The sequence below is a fragment of the Rhea americana genome, unplaced genomic scaffold (assembly GCF_003343005.1).
Source record: "Rhea americana isolate MKP2758 unplaced genomic scaffold, rheAme1 scaffold_39, whole genome shotgun sequence".
NCBI lineage: Eukaryota > Metazoa > Chordata > Aves > Rheiformes > Rheidae > Rhea > Rhea americana.
In genome coordinates, this window is record NW_028186523.1 from 3,009,885 (window position 1) to 3,029,918 (window position 20,034).

General features: G+C 37.6%; 1 protein-coding gene across 2 annotated transcripts; it reads left to right on the plus strand.

The window, feature by feature from the left end:
- Positions 1-1,148: 1,148 nt before the first annotated feature.
- CYP7A1 (cytochrome P450 family 7 subfamily A member 1) lies at positions 1,149-7,576 on the plus strand. 2 transcript variants are annotated; one of them, XM_085313564.1, is made up of 6 exons: positions 1,149-1,231; positions 2,522-2,762; positions 3,457-4,067; positions 5,832-5,962; positions 6,822-6,997; positions 7,277-7,576. In XM_085313564.1, the coding sequence occupies exons 1-6, from the start codon at positions 1,149-1,151 to the stop codon at positions 7,574-7,576; spliced, it is 1,542 nt and encodes a 513-aa protein (XP_085169690.1). The 2 variants fall into 2 exon arrangements, with proteins under 2 accessions (XP_085169690.1, XP_085169691.1); XM_085313565.1 differs by having other exon boundaries at positions 1,149-1,228.
- Positions 7,577-20,034: the final 12,458 nt, after the last annotated feature.

The window sequence follows — 20,034 nt, forward strand, 5'->3', positions numbered from 1 at the left end:
AATGATTTTGAGTTTTAAAACACAGATGTATGGAATCAGAGGCACGTAGTGAGGCACGTAGAACTAAAATTTAGGGTGGGTTCTGAGATAAGAAAAGGAAGCTTCTGGATGATTTCTATCATTGGAGCAGTAGGACAATGTAAGGTTTGTGAAATCTCTTTAAAGGACACCTCTGAGCAAAAGTGACTGGTTAAATGGAGAATTAGAAAGGCCTTAGTAATCTATGAACGTGGAAAGGAATGCTGAAAGGAATGAACTAGAAAAATTAAGGAGCTTGGTCTTCTAGGTCTTCTGAAAATCCAATATGTTCCTCAGAGATTTTCTGGAACAGGACTAGAGGCCATATTCAAAGGCCATATAGTTGGCTGAACTGGTGCTATACAGTTTGGGGCAAAGACAAAAGGTTAAAAAAAAAAAAAAAAAGAGAGGATAAAAGGTGAATTGGAGATGGAAGAGGATCCAAAAACATTGAGGAACAATGTGGTGGTTGAATTCTGCTTTTTTCTCTCCTGCTCTGTATCATAGAAAGCCCATTTTTCCCTTTCCACTAGAGAAGCTTTGTTAGAGAGAGTAAGTCCATTTCTTTAGCAAGCTTTTTTTCCCCCAACCAAATCTTACCCATGCATATTAGAGCCTAGTTTATCCACAAGAAAGAGAAGGGAGGAGATGAGTAGGCTTGTAGCTGAAGTACAGCAGTAAATTTATCCACCATTTAGTTCAGCCTGTATCCACTGGACACCTGTCAGTAGCCATTTCACTTATTGCTAAACTTGAACTATAAACTGTAGTTGGTAAATCTCTGAGATAGATCAAAACACATCTGAGAGACCTTCAAATTATCAACTATTACAGCTGTTTGATTACTTTGGAACTGCTACTGATACGTGATATCAGCTCAAGGTCATGTCTGCAACCGTCTAGATCAACGAAACTCTCTACAGAAGGATGCCATGACAAAGACAAAATAGACTGTCCAGAAATAGTTAATTAATAGCTTGTTAAGTTGACTGAATTCCATTACATACACTGATGCACCTACCGCATATAAAAAGTGAACTGTCTTCTGTACCATTCTCAGCCACCTGGTCTTCTGTCATACTGGCAGTTACCAAGTTTTCCACCTGGAAGTTTTTGGGCATTGATCTAAAATGTTTGTAACATCTTGGATCTGGGTAACAGTGACAATACTCTGTTGTGTTTTTTGGTTTATTATACGAAGGAGGAGGAGGCGGTAAGAAATCTTTTTAAAATGCATCTTAGTGTACTCAACCTTTATTTCTGTCAAATATAGTGTGTGAGATTAAAAGCAGTATAATCTAAGGAATATCAAGTTGACAGGTGCAGGATAACGCAGGCAACACTGTAGCTCAGACGTTTGAGAGATTTGTGTTACTTTTTTGTGTACAGGCTTTTTAAAAATAGTGAGGTAATGCTTAGACATAGGTGTAGATACAAATCTGTAAGCCTGTACCTGCATAAAGGTAAATAAAATATTAATATGCATGTTCTGATTTCCTAAAGTATGAGGCTATAGTTTTACCTGCATTGTAATCACAGCTAATACCCACTTATTTCTAATATAGTCTAATACCTACTTACATCCCTAGCTACATGCTTTTAATAGAGATAATACTTGTATTGTATACTGTGTCCAATACCTATTTTTTAAAAAGCAGGAACTTAAGCATTTATGCTACTGGTTTGTGCCACCTTTACAGAAAGAAAAAGTAATTTGTGTACCTATTGTAACTTTATATTTTTAGCAGTCTTTTTTTAAAATTTTTCTTTAAAAGTTTAATAAAAAAGGCATAAAATAGTTAACTTTGTATCATATCCAATAGGATCATACTAGAAGAGCAAAAGTATTGTTTGGAAGCTATTTTATCATCCTTTTTTCAACTTATGCATTGAAGTAGTTATTTGACTTTCAGATTAAAACATGTCATCTAAGCATAGTTTTAACTATAAGCATGTGCTTCATGATGCTTTGCCTGACAGACTATTATGCTTACTGAAGATCATGGCAAAATTCCCATTGTTTTCAGCATTGCAGGATCTACTCCAAATGGGACATACCAATAATAACAACCTTTCTACACTCAGAAGGCTATTCCTCTTGGTATTCAAATTGAATTGCACAAGGACATATCAAACAATATTAATGGGGTGATTTATTTATTTATTTATGGGTCAATCACGTATCTGTGCATGTAAGTTATGCCAGTGGAAACAATGTTGTATTTAACCAGATGAAATATAAACTCCTGTGGCAGGGGGGAAAAAAAAGGTGATGCAGACAAACTGTGTTCTATTATGTTTATTGAAATGCATAAAGTTATTCTTACTAGTATACCATATATCTCATAACAGACTTACTGTTCATGGTGGGGGGAAATTCTTTGTCAACAGTATAGCAGAAAACAAACATTACAAGAAGTCTAGCATCACCACTTAGCTGGTAATCTTGGAGGAGACATATTGATGCACACTTTTAAATTAAACATTCATTTGCATTTTGTAGGCGACGAGGTGAACCACCACTTGAAAATGGGTTCCTTCCATACCTGGGCTGTGCCTTGCAGTTTGGTGCCAACCCTCTTGAATTCCTCAGGGAAAAGCAGAAGCAGCATGGCCACATTTTTACTTGCCAAGTAGCTGGAAAATACATTCATTTCCTCACTGACCCTTTTTCATACCATTCATTGATACGCCATGGAAAACACTTGGACTGGAAAAAGTTCCATTTTACTACTTCTGCCAAGGTACTATTTTAAAAATGGTTATAATATTTAACATGCGAAATACCTGCTATCAGATCAGACAGTACCATATTAATCTCTACATAACTTCATAGCATAACTACATCTTTGAAATATAATTTGTTTCATATTTCTGCACTTTATCAGTTTAAAAGATGGTGGTCTTATTTTTTTCTCTCTTTTTTTTCAATGGAAAGGGAATTTGCAGTCATTTAGATTATCCAAGAATGACAGTATTTAGTCACATAGTATCCCAGATTGCTAAAGTGAATATAGAGTTAGCATCCTATGCAAAATGATATGTAGCTTGCTGAAGGTGGAAACTTCTTCATGAGCTATTCACCCCTATGGAAGATTGTATGTTAGTGCCTTAAAAAATGATGTAACATGGTAAAAGCTCAATCAGACTTTTACTGAAGCAAGCAAAAAGGCTCCTGTTGATGTCAGTGAGATTTGAAGAAAGCCTTAGGTAACTATGTCTGTTTATTTACAAGCACCTATCAGAATCTCTTTTTGTTTGCCTACTTAACAGCCACTATGGTTCGCTGAGAAAGTACCAGTTCTAGTATTAATAGTCCTTGTTATGCTTTCCTCTAGTAAGCTATGAAGTTATACTTCGACTTTAATTTCTGTTAGACTTTTTCACCAAGGTTATGATAGGTCTTATTTACTGTATATACAATTTATTTTTTGACAGGCTTTTGGGCACGGTAGTATTGACCCAATAGAGGGAAACACTACTGAAAATTTTCATCAGACTTTCATTAGAACTCTTCAAGGTAATGCTTTAGATCCCCTCATTGAAGCAATGATGGAAAACCTACAATATGTCATGCTGCAATCAAGAACATCGAAACTCCAGCCTAATACCTGGGTGACAGAAGGACTTTATGCATTCTGTTGCCGAGTGATGTTTGAGTCTGGCTTTTTAACACTTTTTGGTACAGAATTTAATTCAAGTCATGATAAAAATCTGTCAAAGCAGGAAACTGAGAGAGCTCATATCCTAAATGCCCTTGAAAACTTCAAGGAATTTGATAAGATCTTTCCAGCCCTTGTGGCAGGCCTGCCAATTCATTTGTTCAAGAGTGCCCACAGTGCACGTGAGAAGTTGGGAGAGGCACTGCTCCACAAGAACCTACTGAAGAGGAACAAGCTCTCCGAGCTTGTCACCCTCCGCATGTTCCTGAACGACACTCTGTCAACCTTTGATGACAAGGAAAAAGCAAAAACCCATGTGGCAGTGCTGTGGGCGTCACAAGCCAACACCATTCCTGCCACTTTCTGGAGCTTGTTCTATCTTATTAAGTAAGTTCCAATGCTTATTTTCTCCAAATGAGAAAAATAATGTTTGTTATTTTTCAGAAACTAGGTCACTATTACAGGCAAATTCTGCTGCTTGATACCTCTTCAATGTCAAAGTCAAAAAGCTTGCTGATTACAACTGCAGTGGCATGATGTTGTTGTGGCCTTCCACAGAACCCCCCTCACTCACCTCTGACCAAGCAATGGTACCACAGAGGAATTCCACAGGATTTTTTTTTAAAAAAAAAAAAAACACTCTAAAACAATATCTTGAGTCCTAGCATAAAAATAGTGTGTACAACAGTTCATCAGTGAAAACTTTGGAGTAAATCTACACAGTGTGACCTTAAAAGTACTGGTGGCAGTCAGAATATTAAATTTATTGAAGGCTCCCAGTGCAATGGGAAAGTTTTAGACTATTTCCCTAGATTAGGTGAAATAAGCTTTAACCTAATTGTTCTTTTCACAACTACTTAATAGAAAAGAGTTTATACATTGACTGATCTACTGAATTTGAAGGAACTATGTAGACATACACCAAGAATCTGATGGCAACTCCCTGCCACTCTCCTTCCCAGCTCTGCAGCAGTGTTGTTACATGTGAATAAAGCTGTTGCGGCAGAATGAAGAGCCAGGCCCAAAACCTTGCATTCATACATGACGAATGCATGGTTGGTTTTGCATGGTTTAAGGCCTGTGATTTTTGAGTTTCCCTTAAGATATATGTCAACATTCCTTAATAGAAGGCGACATTCAAAGCCTTATGTGGGTCAGAATTCTTGTACCTAATTTCTCAAGTTTCCAGACTAGACTGTCCTATGTAGTATTTTCCTACAATCTGCGGATGTGTACAGTGCAGACTGTGATTACTGGGCTTGTTATTCATGAGAGGAGTGCACAATTTAGGTAATACTGTTACATGTCCATTTTAGAATGAGTGAGCATAGATTGTAATCTACCACCGCATGACTAACTCTATATACGTATCTAAATCTCTGACATTTTTACTTAGCCAGTGGATTGCATTCTATTCATATCTAGAATATCATTCTATTCATATGCTAATAATTGAAGTTCTCTGGGACTTTTCATGCCAAGAGCCTCACCGGCTTTAACTCTTCCGGTCTTGGAGTCTTTTAGTACTCTGATCGTGTCTTTATAACAATGGCAGTACTGCATCCCATATTGCTAATTAAACGTATTTCACCATAACTCCTATATTCTATGTTTGAAAGAAAGTCAAGAAAGTGAAGGATACTGTGCTGATTTTAGTATTAGAAAGACTCTTTTCAGATAGACAGAACATTGACAGTAGTAGTAGTACATCTCTAAGGAAAAATGATGTTGTAAAACTGATCCGGTTCCAAACTTTTTACCTGCAATGAGGCTATTGCTTAACCTACGATCAATTGTTTCATTTCTTTTTCTTGGCATTGCTTTTACTGAGATCACAATTTATTTAATTGCTTTTAGTGACATCACTATTTATTTAACTGTGCTATGCACATTAGTTCTGTCCCACTCATCACTGGAGATAAAATCAAATATGTGGAGTTCTTTTCCACTTTTGAAGTTAAGGTATCTTTGCCAATAAATGAAAAACTGTAATTACATAAGTGGATTTTGTGGCGACATTTTCATTTTAGAAGGTTGTACTTGTCAGCTAACAAACTGAATTTTAGTCAGGAAGTAAATGAAAGGCAAAACCCCTTTTTATACTATTCTGAAGTACGAGATCATGTTACATTTTTGCTATTTTGATTTTAGGAGTCCAGAAGCAATGAGAGCTGCTACTGAAGAAGTGCAAACTATTTTGGAAAGTGCTGGAGAAAAGATCAGCTTAGACAGAAAAAATATTTCCTTGAACCGAAAACATTTGGATAATATGCCCATACTAGGTATGACTATTTTACTGAGCAGTACAAGAAATCACCCTGCAATTTTCAGAATCTCCTATTTTTTATCTTATAAAAGCTTATAACTAAATTACTATTAGCCAGTAAACACCAAAACAAAATTCTTAAACATTCCTTAGCAATGACTAACCCAACCAGTCTTCCCAATGTCCCAGGTAGTACTGAGAATATCAGAATTTGAATGAATAGTACTTTTTCCTAGGTAACGGCATGTATGAAAACTGCTACACAGCTTCATAGCATTGAAGACCCACAGCTAATTCACAGCAATATTTTTTAGTAATGACTTAAGATCAAAGAAAAGAGTGTTGTCAGATTTTATGTTCCAACTCTTACTATGTGAAGCAAGATCTTCTAATACCACTACATGTATTTCTTCTTAATGTTCTGCAAATGATAGGTACATTTTTCCAAAACGTCGAAGTTTAAAAAGAAAACAATTTATACTGAGAGCAAACAAAAACAATTTGTTTTTGTTAGTACTGTTTTCTATGCATCTCCTCTAAGTTTCAGAAAGTCCTGTTCATTGCAGTAAAAACGTCTCTGACTTTCAAATATTTTGTTGCATCAGCTATGATGATATTGCATCAACTGATGATGTTTACATCATTCTAGAGAAAAGTAGGTTATGACCTAAGTGTTATCTGCAGAAAAGATAATAATGCTAACAACAAATGAGAAAGATATTTTCTTAGACATCTGTAAAGTTATTGTTAAATTATATCTTTAAGTAAATGCAAGGTTTGATAGTAGGTTTGGAATAGTTCAAAACATTTGACCTCCCTCAAGGACATACGTATGTTATTTCCATGTTAATCTTTTTTTTCCCCTCTCCCTATAGATAGCATCATCAAGGAAGCAATGAGGTTATCAAGTGCCTCCATGACTTTCCGAGTTGCTAAGGAGGATTTCACATTGCACTTAGAGAAGGAGTTTTATAACATTCGCAGAGATGATATCATAGCTCTTTATCCTCAACTGTTGCACTTTGATCCAGAAATCTATGCTGATCCCTTGGTACGTGCTTATTACAATGCATTCAACTCCAGGCTATAGCAGGAACTAATATGCACCTTACTAAAACATTTATCAGTACTTCCACCATGGCTGGTTCTCTATTCTGCCCAAGACAGTCTATTCCTTTCCCTGGAGAGTCAATAGGCAAGGGAACTGTCCTGCGCAATGCCTGCTGCAAGGGGCTCTTCCTTCCCTGTCTGCATTTTATGTCTTAATGGTAGTAACCAGTTCTCAGAGGTATTCAAATATTAAGTACCTTTTTAATGGATTTTATTACAGACATTCAAGTATGATCGCTATCTTGATGAGAACGGAGAAGAAAAGACCGACTTCTACCGCAATGGTCGCAAGTTAAAATATTATTACATGCCATTTGGGACAGGAATTGCGAAGTGTCCTGGTAGGCTATTTGCCGTCCATGAAATTAAACAATTTTTGACTTTGATACTTTCATATTTTGAGATAGAGCTTGTGGATAGTAATGTGCAATGTCCATCTTTAGACCAATCCCGTGCAGGACTGGGTATTTTACAACCAACCAATGATGTTGATTTCAGGTACAGATTGAAATTTGTATGAAAATATATATTATATATGATACATATAAACTATATACTACATACCCACCTCATAAAACATAAACTTTGTATATATATTTTTTATATATATAAATGTTATAAGACTGAGAGAAAAATCTGAAGGAAGATGCTAATTTATCGGTCTAACAGAAAATGCATAAATTATACCATTATGGTACTGGAATGCAGTGGGGATAATGCCCAATGCTGTTACATGTTTCCCCTTTTACCAAATGCAAGCTGAGATCTTGAATTTGTGCAGCTACAATAGCTCTTTTCTTCTGCTAGCAAATACTTTTCCAGAGCAATACAGTTAGAATTTTGTCCCCTAGTTCAAAATAATTTTCAAAATTCAACGACAATTAAAATTTTGCCTCTTTTATAACTGAAACATTTGGGGTTTTTTCCTCTTCCATAGGTAAAATAACACCTTTATTTTAAAAAGGCAGACTGAGTGTGGGGAGAGGGAGTTGCCAGGGGAAGTATCTTTATGTTTTCATGAAAAACTAGAGAAAGACTTGGAGAAAATCTACAAACCTTTCACGTTCTAGTGAAACTGCAAGGACTTGTATTATATGCATTGTAATATATTTCTTTTCAAAAGTTGTAAATATATTAAAATAAATGATATTGGCTGAACATAACGTACCTTAGCCATTTGTCATTTCAGTGTGTTACATTCTCAATGTTTTACTTGCTAATCCAAAGCCAGCTGGGTCAGCTTTAAACCGGCCAGTTCAAATGCCAGTACAGAGATAAATTAATGGCCATTCATATGTTAACTAGTGAGTTTGGCTGGATTTTGCAGTCTTCTGTAAACTCCATACTTCCATAGTTTAATGTTTTCTTTCCATTCCCTTGGCCTATGTAAAACTGAAGTATTAAATAGGTCCTAAAGCTGATCTGACATTCAGCCACCCAAGGAATACCTACAGAACTGAACTGTGGTGAAGGTTAATAACACCACAGAATGCATCAAACAGAATAAAATCAAGTTTTGAACACTGTGGGATGGCTACTGATGTTATCCCCAAATGCTGATGCTCTCAGAGACGGCACAGGAAATACAAAAGCAGTATCTCCATGTTTGCATTGACTATTTGGTACTTTTTACTCCTTCCCTTATTATATAATAATCCAGATCTACTGGAATTATGTTTTCCTGGCTTTGATTTTGACTGATTCTATCTTATTTCCACAGCCTTCCCCACTATACTGACAGTGTATACATGAGGTCAGATGGTTGTATAGTGTGCTTTCTTTCCCAAGACTCACAAACACACTCTTCCCTCAACTACTAAATATTCCCCTTACTATATTTATTTTCTCTTCCCATTGTATACTGGTTTTGAAGTCAGTGCTAGCATTACCGTTGACAATCTAGGACAAGAAGTGCTTCATTGCAACTTGCATAAACCTCTACAAATTTCTAATGTAAATCATCTAAACTGATATCCTTAAAACTGTATTTGCAATTAAAATAGGTATATGCACTTTTTTTATTTGTAGTGCACATTGTTTCACATAATGATTTACTTTCTTTTAAGAATGATTTCTCTCCACATGCAAAGTACATGCACACACAGACACACGAACGCAGACACAGACACACAAACACACACACAGATCTTCCATGAAATTTTAATAAATTCAAGTTCAGTAGGAAACATATCCTGCTGGAGCAGATATGACTGAGGAACGGTCAGGAGATCTCCCAAGGCATCTTGTGGTTGAGTCGTTATGATTTATCTCAGAATGTGCCCCAGAAACTTCTTCAACAAATGAAAATGCTGCATAAATACTTAGCTCAAGGCTAGCTCTTTAGGCCTCCCAAAACTACACAGTCATTCCGGGCCAAAAGCCAGTATTATTCTAAAGTGCAAATTTCATCCTAGAAGAAACTGGAAATCAACTAATGTTAAATAAAGTGGGTGGTGAGACAAGGTCCTCCAAGTTGGCTTGACTATGCTATTGCAGTTAAGCAAGACACTGTAACATTTAAAAAAGAAAGAAGAGCAGGGTTCTGGGTCATCTGGGTAAGGTCTATGACCATATAAGGCCACAGCTGGGCTGGCAATGTTCATGAGCTGCTTAGGGGCTGGTAACACCACAAAGCCACTCGGACATCAGGTTCTAGCCAGACTCCTTTTAAGCAGCCAGCCAATTTTTCCATAAACTATTTATAAATATTCATAAATATATCCTCTTTAATCTACATCAGAGGATTATAACTTTAAGCTTGACTAGAAATATTTTTACAGACATCAGGCACAGATTAAATTTATATGTACTAGGACTTTATTTTAGAAATCTGTCTTCTATCCACATTCATTATGCAGCATGGGATTTAAAGCAATTATCCAAATATTATCCAAATGTTCTCTATTTTGCCTTTGTTACTTGCTTATGCTTTTATATATAAAAAACAAAAGCAGAGACCTAGTCTTTTATTAAAGAAAATTCCAACACTACACGTTTCTTTTCTCAACTCATCCTTTCAGTCATATTACGCACTTGATTTAAACCCTATTAACAGCAAAGACAAAGACTTATTAAGACTTATTAAGATTTATTAAAGTTTATTAAGAGTATAGGGAAAGCTCCAGCTGCAGGCTAACAGTCTGTCCTGAACTCAAGTCTTTCTACAAAGGATTTATAACAACTTGATTTACAATATTATCTACTCCTCTGAGGCACCTGAGCCAACTGGAGGTTCATTCCCTTACAAATGCCATTATTCATTATGAAGACTATTTTCAAAACACAAAGGCAAGGGTCATGTAACACAGCCATCTTGTAGCAATAGGAATACAGATATGCATATTTTAAAATGGCCATCTCACATTGCTCTCCTACAGTGCTAATTCAAATATTTCCAGAAGCAATTGAGTCACAAGAACCTGCCACAGCAAGAGTATACGGAAGCAGATTTATTAAAATTTCTTTGAAATTTCTATTTTATTTGTGTACTTTGTATATTGAGGTAGATCATTTTTAAAGGAAAGCTGCTCATCATGTGCATCAGTATGCACTACAAATATAAAAAAGAACTGAAGCAGCTAGGCTATTCCCAGACTGACTAACCAACCACATTGCAGATAGAGGCAGGCACAAGGGTCCCTATCCATTCCACCCAAGTCCAATGCCTTCACTGAGGAAGTACCAGCAAAAAGCAGAGCTGTCATCAGACCATAAACATGCTACTCCATGTTTGGCTCAAGTGCTCCTATGGTCCTACCAAATCCCCTGCAGGAGCACAGCACTCACCACTCACCTTCCCACCACCTCTCTTTTGCTGGGATAGGAATTCTGAGTAGGAGCCTGGATCCATAATCTGTGAATTGCTATTCACTGGGAAAGAAACATAGAAAAACAGAGGCAAGCAACTCTTTTTGCCTCACTCTGAAGTCCTGAAAACATAAGAAGCATATCAGCAAGTCTTCAGAGGTCTTTATGGAGTTATGCCACAGAGCTGACCTAGTGTTATGTAGCTGAAAAGAGCTGATATAATCTCCAGGAGTGAGTTAATATGATTTATTTCACATTTGCTGGTTTTTATCTAAACTGTCTTTTTTAAACTCAGGCAGTCTTTTTTAAACTAGGGATTCTGAGGTTTATCACTGTCCCCTCCTTGGTTTTCTGCTTCCCAGTCACTCTTGTGCTCCTGCTGCAGCACTGCGGCTCCTTTCTGCTTCTTAAAGGCAGGGCCAATTTTTCCTTACCTTCTTGCATACTCACCACATATACATTGCAAAATCTGTACTATACTGAAGTTAGAAATTCAACGTAAAGAAGCACTGGGAGGCTTACAGTCTTCAGCTGCAGGTCTGCTCCTGCTTCCTGTCAGGACCTACTGCTGCCTTCCCTTTACAGCTAGGTTAGGAAACCCTAGGGCTAACTAGACCCCGTGGATTTCCTGAGAATTGCAGTTTCACATAAACTACAGGAATGTCAAATGTACTCAGGACTATAAACTGCATTTTTATCATATGGGCTTCCTTTCAGCCCACTAGTGTGAAGCAGCCCTGTGAGGATCTGAATCACAGTCGGTGGTGTGATTTCTCTGATGTGATGATATGACTATTCTATTACATTTCGAATGTCTTCATATTATCATCATCATCATTAGAGTGAATTTTTACAAAAAAGCCTCAATGATATAGGATAATTCATCATATATCTCATCCTACTGTCTAGTGTAAGTGTACATCAAATACAGGCTTGAAGGTGGATGGTAATTCAAGTCAATTTAATTCCCTTTTGGTAGAAATTAAAATAAACCTTTAGATAATAAAACTGATCTGCAGCTGCGTTGCAGGAGACTGGGGAGGACCAAATTTCCCAGCAGCCTTCTACTACTCTCAAAATCAGACCATGAGTCTGATATAGTACAGAAGAGGCATCAACAGCTCTAGTGCTTTGGTCTCTCTTGTACTCCACATTATTAATGCTCCTCCTTTCACCTGTAGTTACTCAAAAATTTTGAATTTTCTGTCCTACCCAGATTAGCTGAGAGACCATGATAGTAAGGTTTATAGGTGAGTTTAATAGGCCCATCAAACTGAAGCAATTTTGTCAAAGACCCTTCTAAAACAAAGTTTACACATGTTAAGAAAATGTAAAGGTTAATGCCAGATCCACCATTGGTATAAAAGCTCTTTGTACTCCTTCTTTAGAAAAGTTTGTACCTGAACACACTGTATTAATAGAAATGAAAGGAAAAAGAGCACTCTCTTTCCACTCTGTGACAAAAGAAATACACATGAACAGTTCAAAGTTTTGAGCAGAGATTTTATTTTTTTAGCAGTATGGTTGCACATAAATGTTTTGGTTTGCTGTCATGGCTGCTAATTTTCTACCTTCAGTTAAACCTCTGTTACCAGGGTCACACAGATATAAGTGAGGGGAGAAGGCGGTACAAAGTCTGTGGCTGCTATGCCTCAGCTAATATAATCAAATACTTCATCAATCAATACTCATCTGCCTTGCCAAGGTCACGGACACCGCAAGGTTATTAGAGGACAATTCTGTTTGCTGACTCTCCAAATAGCAATACTTTTCTTAAGATTAGAGACAAAAAAGCAGACCAAGAACAATTAAAAAATATTAGGCAGACCCAGTCTGGATGGAGTAGGCAGCCTACTGCATGGACGTGCGAGTATTTTACATAACTACTAGGTAAAATATATATATATAAATATGGGAAAAATGGAGCTAAGACTCTTTCTCCCAAGTGAGTATTTTAGCTATTCTCTAGAGGAGTAAGAGTCAGCAGTAACTCATGAGAGAGGTGCAAGTATATTATGGATGAGGCACACTAAGGAGTTTAAGTGCATATGGTTTTTTGCACCCAAGATAGCTGGTGTCTCTGCACAGCAATCTTGGGAATAACACACAGGCAGCTGAGTGAGAGCAGGTGGCCTAAATCTGAGCAGAAAGAGGTATTTTGACTGAAGCAGATGGGGTGTGAGTAGTGAAAATGTTTTACAGTTTTCAAGCTAAAAGAAATCTTTACATTTCCAACCATGGAGTTCTTGGAAGTGACTCAATGTCCTTACTAATGAAGAAGGACGTGTTAGAAGACAAGGCACAGCTCTTACACTTCTGAAATTGTGCTGGTCACAGCTGCTATTCACCAGCTGCGACTCATCCACAGAGATACTAAATCAGACAACCTTCTGCTGGATGCTGGGAGACATGTAAAATTATCCTGGATGTGATTTAACCAGCTCATTCCCAGCAGAGTGAGTGTGAAGTAGCAGCAGACACGTTTGGAGGTAGCCAAAACGGTTTAGGAGGACAGGGCATGGATGGGGATTTTGGTAGCTTTGGCTCTCAGTGGTTGGGGAAATTAAGGAACTGACCTCATGAGCTGCAACGCACTGGCAATTTTCTCAAAGTACAGCTGCAGAAGACTGGGAACTGTTTTGATAGGATGAAGCTAAAACCAGCATAGACGAATTTTAAAAGGCACAAGCTGCCATTGCGCTGGGTGGGGACAGAGTCTGTGAGGCTTGCTTTGAGGTGATCTCCAGTGGTGGAGAAAGGGGATTATGGATCCTGAGGGACTGAGGCTGAAAACGACAACTCTTCCCAGTCGAAACTAAAGCAGTCTCGTGCTCGAACAGAAGCAAAAATATAAGCATTTAGTAACAGAGCTGCCTCCAAGTTCAGACAGCCAATCTTCAACATCCAAACGATGTTTTTGGTGACTGCAATTTGGGACAAAGGTTTTCAAGTCCTACCTAATGTTTTAAAATCCTTTTTGGATCCTAATGTAGAGGATATCAGGATAAACTGTTGTTTATATTATTGACTTTTCATGTTAACAATTTCTGAAGGGGAAAAAAAGAAGAAAGGATATTTTTCAGGAAGTATGGAATAAATTTTGGTGACAACTATAGCTTAGGTCAACAAGGTACTTAAAGATATCGTTCATGGTCTCAATGTAAATAGATAGCTGTAGCAGTATAAATAGGCATCTACTGTTCATGAGCAGAGTGCTGTCAGCAGGCTGAAGGTAGGGCCAAGGTTTGCTCCCATTTACACCACCACAACTACAGTTATATCAACAGAGTTGCATAGGATGCAGAGGGGGTTGCACATAATTATGGTTGCAGCTGCTCCTTTTTAGCTAGTTGTATAAGGGAGGTTTGGTGATAAAAGCAGGCATTGCCTCAGAGTAACTTTAGGATTAAACAATAAAAAGGTTACATATTATTAAATGGACTATTGTCAGTGTAAATACACACCTTGCTAACTGTTGTTGACTTTAGTTTGCTCTCTGCCAAGAGAGCCAACTCTGTGGGACAACACTTAAAATCAAATGATCTTCACGTGTCATGAAAAGAGAAAGAGGTCACTTAGCCCAATGCATTGCAGAGCTACAGCTTTTTTAAAAGTTCATTTTACCTGATTCACTGATAAAAAATATCCTGCATTCTCCGCTTGTCTTTTTAAAGATAAGTCATTTCTGAAATACAATTCATCAACTAGAAGGATCCCATAGGGATTTTGAAAGATTAAATCATCTTGATTGATTTGAGCCACTCTTGTTTTGAAGACACTTCAGTGTGAGGATCCATATCAATATTTTTCAGTTGCATTTGTGTAACAGTTGATTGGAAGGAGCTCGGTCTCCAACAACTGCAGACTTTGGATGTATAAATATCCACAAAAACATCGCAAGACCACAGTCTGGCATCAGGTCAGACTAAAGGTCCATTTAACCCTAGCTTTCTGTTTCTAATAATATCCCACATGTGCCTACAAAAGCGTATAGGATTAGGACAAACATACAATGAAACTTCTTCAGGTTCTGTGTAAGTAATGGATCAGTTCCCAAAGGTGCTAAGCCTTCAAGCACTAGCCCTTTTCAGGAAAAGGGCTGATTTTCTGTTAGGTTTTGGAGGCCTTTGAGAGGCCTCTGGCCTTGCATTAAATGCTGAAGTAACAGGCTGTGTGAAGCACCAGCTTGCAGGAACACAGAGCATCCCTGTGATTTGCCTATGCCAGATACAGCCTGACCAATCTTTCTTTTCACTTGGTTTGTAGATGCTTCAATGTTAGCTCCTTTCTGTCTCTTCTCAGCTCGTGGTCTGTATGAATGTCTGGCCTGTATGTGTGGAGCACCTCTGAACGGTAAATCAGAGCCTGACAAAGAACTGGATATTAACATTTAGTTCTTCTGGCAGCTTTACCACTCACCTCTGCCAATTTTAGATGATCTCTTGAAGCATAGGATGAAGAAAGTTGCCCAAAGAGGCACATCAGCTGGGGAGAGATGATCTGGGCCTTGCTGACCTACGGTGCTCTCAGCTCTGCTCTTCTTTAATGATAACTGTACTGCTCTTTAAGTGGAGGGAGAAAGACCTCTTTGCTTTACATGGCAGTTCAGCTTGACTGCTCTTTCCAGGTAAGTGAAACTTCAGGGAAGGTGCACAATCAAGGCAAGTTCTCTAAAAATACCTGCTCCACATCAAACTGACTTATTTCATGACTATGTCTTTTCTCAAACATAAGAACTTGGAGTAAGGAATAGCATCTTTACAAGCGTTAAAAACTACTGTTAAAAATTACAGAGGAAACCATTAACTCTGCAAGCAATATTTAGTTATAGTGGTTCTGTTACTTATGCCTCATACTCTTGGCACATTAGTTATTTCCATGCATTTTTCAGACAAAATGTGTAAAAAGAGCAAGACAATTGTTGTCCATTGCAGTTTTAAAATTGCACATCTGGAGTTAGAAGACATTCTCCTGTGTCTATAAAAGACTATTAAAGGACTTTTCCTGAAATTTGATGACATGATAAACCATGGACAGCTCTGCAGAAATCATAATCAGATGATATAGGTACAGCTACACCACAATCTAGAACACTGCAGAGTTATCTCTGACATTAGGTTCCTACTGGACATATTGCAATGCCAGAAGGTAAACACCTGGACGTAATTCCAAATACCCAAGCTAATTGCTGAGGCTTCTGGTGCAGCCTGAGGAGAGGTGGGGGCTGAGCAGCAACTGAATCTGACCTAAGACATGGATTCTGCAGTTAAATGACACTGGCACGAGTTACATTCTTATTCTTTGGCCTCTCTGCTAAGAACATTTTTACTGTTGTTATTTATTATCAGTATTATTGCCAGGACCTCATAAGAATTACAAAAGCACAGAACAAAAGGACTATGCTTCTCCCAAAGAGTTCACAATCTAAGAAAAAGATAAGAGGCAAAGGTGAATAGGATCTCTCTAGAGGAGTGCAAGGAAACAGTGGAGCAGTGTTAGCAGCAAGCTACCTAGTGATCTGAATAGATGAGCAGCTTGGCTAATGTCAAGTTTACCACAGGCACTGAAAGCATCTTGATCAGGTCCGATCTAAAACACGACAACAGGACAGTGAATACCAGATGACAGATATGAAAGGAGTAAGCGATGATCTTCCTTGAAAGTGAAAAGAAGCTGTTTATCTTTGCTGCTATAAAGGAGGCAGGAGAAGAATGTGAGGGAGGAGGGATCACCAGCTAGATAAATGACCTTTGCAGCAAAATTATGAACAAATGTAGGTAGGACCAGAGGGCAAAATTACTGTAGTGACAGAGAGCAAGAAGTGTTTTGTTACAAGGATAGATGGGAAAGGAATAATTTAGAGAATAAAGGAATAACGCATAGAGAATAAGTTATGCATAAGCCAAGAGGTAACATTTTAATAAGAGGAGCAAAACTGCTCCTCAGAGACTGCTGATGGGTGACCAGGGTTGAGGATAAGATATTGGTTTTGAGGCTTGACCTGATTAAAAATATTGGGAAGATCCCTTGAGTGAAAAGGGTATAAATTCAAATGATGGGAAGCTAGAAAAACAACACTTAAGAAGCACTCCAGACTATAATAATAAATGGTGTGTTCAGCAAGCTCAGAGGCAAGTGAGAGAGGAATGACTGATCATGACATAACATGACATAAATTTCTGTTAGAGGAAAAAAAAAGGAGCTGGGGACAACAGAGGTTAGGAAATGAGTGGGAGGCAGGAGAAGAATGGACACGGGGACACTCATAAGCTACAATAGGATGAAGTCAAGAAGAAGAGGAGAGCCCAGTAAGGGTGCCAGTCAGTAGAAACCATGAACCTATGTTTCCAGAACAGATCTCAGACAGACCCTATTCCAAACAGTGAATAACATACAGCAGACTGAATTCACAGGCATGTACTTATACAAATATTTGCCAGCACTCTGATCAAAGTTATTAGGTGATAATGTTCAGCCCTGAACATTTTGCCTTGGAAGCTGGCCTTGAACAACATTTATTAAGGTTTTCCACTACTACTGCTATTGCTAAAGATCAGTACACCAAATTTCACTGCCAATTAACTTTGAACCTTTGTACAGAGGACTACCAGTAAGAATCTCCAGAAAATAATGTATTTTAAGCCTTCCAAGTAAAACATGTGCAACAATCAGCAGCACTGTATGGCCACTATTATAATTTATTTATTGCCAAATTCTGCTAGACAATAATAAAAAAAAAAGGAGCTGCATAACTGCTAGTTATGCTTAGTCATGGGAAAATTATATTATTAATGTGGGTGTTTTTCCTACATTAACCGTCTTTTCAAATTCTTAACTTCAGTGTAGTTAGATTTTGCAATGCATATGCAGTGAGTGTACAAGAAGGAAAAAAATTGGGCACTACATATGTATGGAGTGATATAGAAATAATATATATGAAAAATAGAATATTAAATTGTACAGCTGAAGACTGCACAATTATTTATTTTAGAAAATTAAAATAAAAAAGCACCCCATTTTCAGAATGACAGAGTGCTAGAGCAGGAGTTAGCTCACAGATTAAGAAACCTACCTGTAGAACTGTATGTGAACTAGGTCTATAGTCAGTAGAGATCTAGACAATACAATCAGAGAGCTGAAAGTCAGCTGCTGCCCAAGTATGGGTGTCTACTTCAGGGTGAAATGAACAAAATGGTAGACTTAAATGACTGAAGTTGGTGAGGTTTGCCCACAAACAGGTGTCTAGAACCACTTGAAATGCCCTGTGGTACTCCATGCAATCTCTAGGGTCACTTCATAAAGATATGTTTCCTGTAAGTCAAATCTGTCAACTTCACGGCATCTTAGACACCTAAAGACTTCTCAGATCTCATTATGACAACTTAATCAAGCCCTGCATCTCCACTGACTAGAAGAGAAGCTTGGACACTTTTCTCCTATGTAAATGCATATAGGAGGATACTCATACGTCAGTGTCAGCCTCTGAAACTCTGAGAATGGGATTCAGTTCAAGGATTTTCAAAGGAACGCGTGCTTTGAATTCAGTTTTGGCCCATCAGCTCTTAAAAGAAATTTATATTTCTACAGAAACACAAGCTATTGATCACGCAAAAGAATACATCTGTCCCAAAGACTTTTGCTCTGAATTACACTCTGAAAGGGCACTGTGAAGAGATATTGTTCTTGGTTTAGGCATCACATCATAGATTTTGTGCACAAGCCAAGGGAGTCAAGACCACACGGATCTGGAAAAACATTTTGGCCACCAATGTTTTGTGGGAAAAAAAAGAGCAAATTTTGGTCTATCAAAATCATTACATCTGGTTTGTTTTTTCCAAAATTGTTAGGGCTGGAAATAAAAACAAACCAAAAATGGATTAATTCTTTCCTCTCACTCTGCTCAGAATGAAACATTTATTTTCTTTTCTCTGTTTAAAAAGCTACTTCATTTCAAATATTACTTCAAATTAAAGCATTAAAATATGAAACATTTTTCACTTGATCTGCACCAGTTGTCAAGATGTTGTGATTTGCTGAAGATTCTGGACTGTTTTGCTTCAGGCCTCTATCCCATTCTTTCTGAAATTAATTCTTTTCATAGCTTTGCCAGTACCTAGAACTTCTGCACTTTCTATTTTAACCATAGAACTGTTAGTTAACTTTCTTTTACTATGCACTCATATATTGAAATCTCATACAGCTTCTTTTCCTTGAAAAGATTTCAAAGACATTTCTGTGGAGTTCTTTTGTACTAAAAGTTGCCCAAATCACTAGGGGATCAGTCTACTTCCAATCTTATCAATGTCAGCAGGAATTTTATCTAAAAATTCCATAGGAAGAAAAACAATATGCAGTGTTCTTGAAAGTTGCCTCTATATGTTTGACTAGGAGAGCAGAAAGTGGCTTCGTATATTTCTGTTAATTAAAATCCCCAGAGAGGCACGCATCAGGATGGACTCCAAGAATGGATTTATATCTATTGCTGAACACACAAATATGGATCCATCAAACTACATAGAGACGTTCCATTCTATTGACACTACACTTTGGTATGCAGTCTCATGAATACAGTAGCCTTTCTGTCCAAATCAGTTGGTGAGATGCATGTTGCATAAACCCTCTACAGTAAAGCTTAGGTGCAGAGCTATATCTTTTGTTTATTTTAAAATGTGTCAGAAATTAAATCAAATTCCTATTCACAAAGTGAAGTCACCGATCGTCACTTTGTTTGCTGTGTATCAAGTCCCTCTTGTAAGAGTTGTCACAGGTGCCAACGATCCCAACAAATGATGCACATTTAAAACGAAAAGATGGAGATTTGGGGACTTCTGCTTGTTTTTCCTCAGCCAAGTCATTCACTACCTCCTACTCAGTATTTCTCACCTCCAACTCCACAGATTTAAATTCAAGCTGATTTATTTGCTCCTTGCTAACTCTGGAGAGTAGGGTGAAAGACCTCTGAGGTACGAATGAACTCAAAGAGATAGAATAATTTAGGTTGCAAGCTATGATTCATCACTCCTACTTTAACCCAGTCTCTGGATACTGCAACCAGGGAAAAAAAAACTTCAAGGGACAGATACAGTGCTCAGGAAAAGTTCATAAGCAAAGTCACATTTTTCTGCTAGAGCTTTTTTGGCTCTTCCTTACTTCCTCACTTAGAAGATTCTA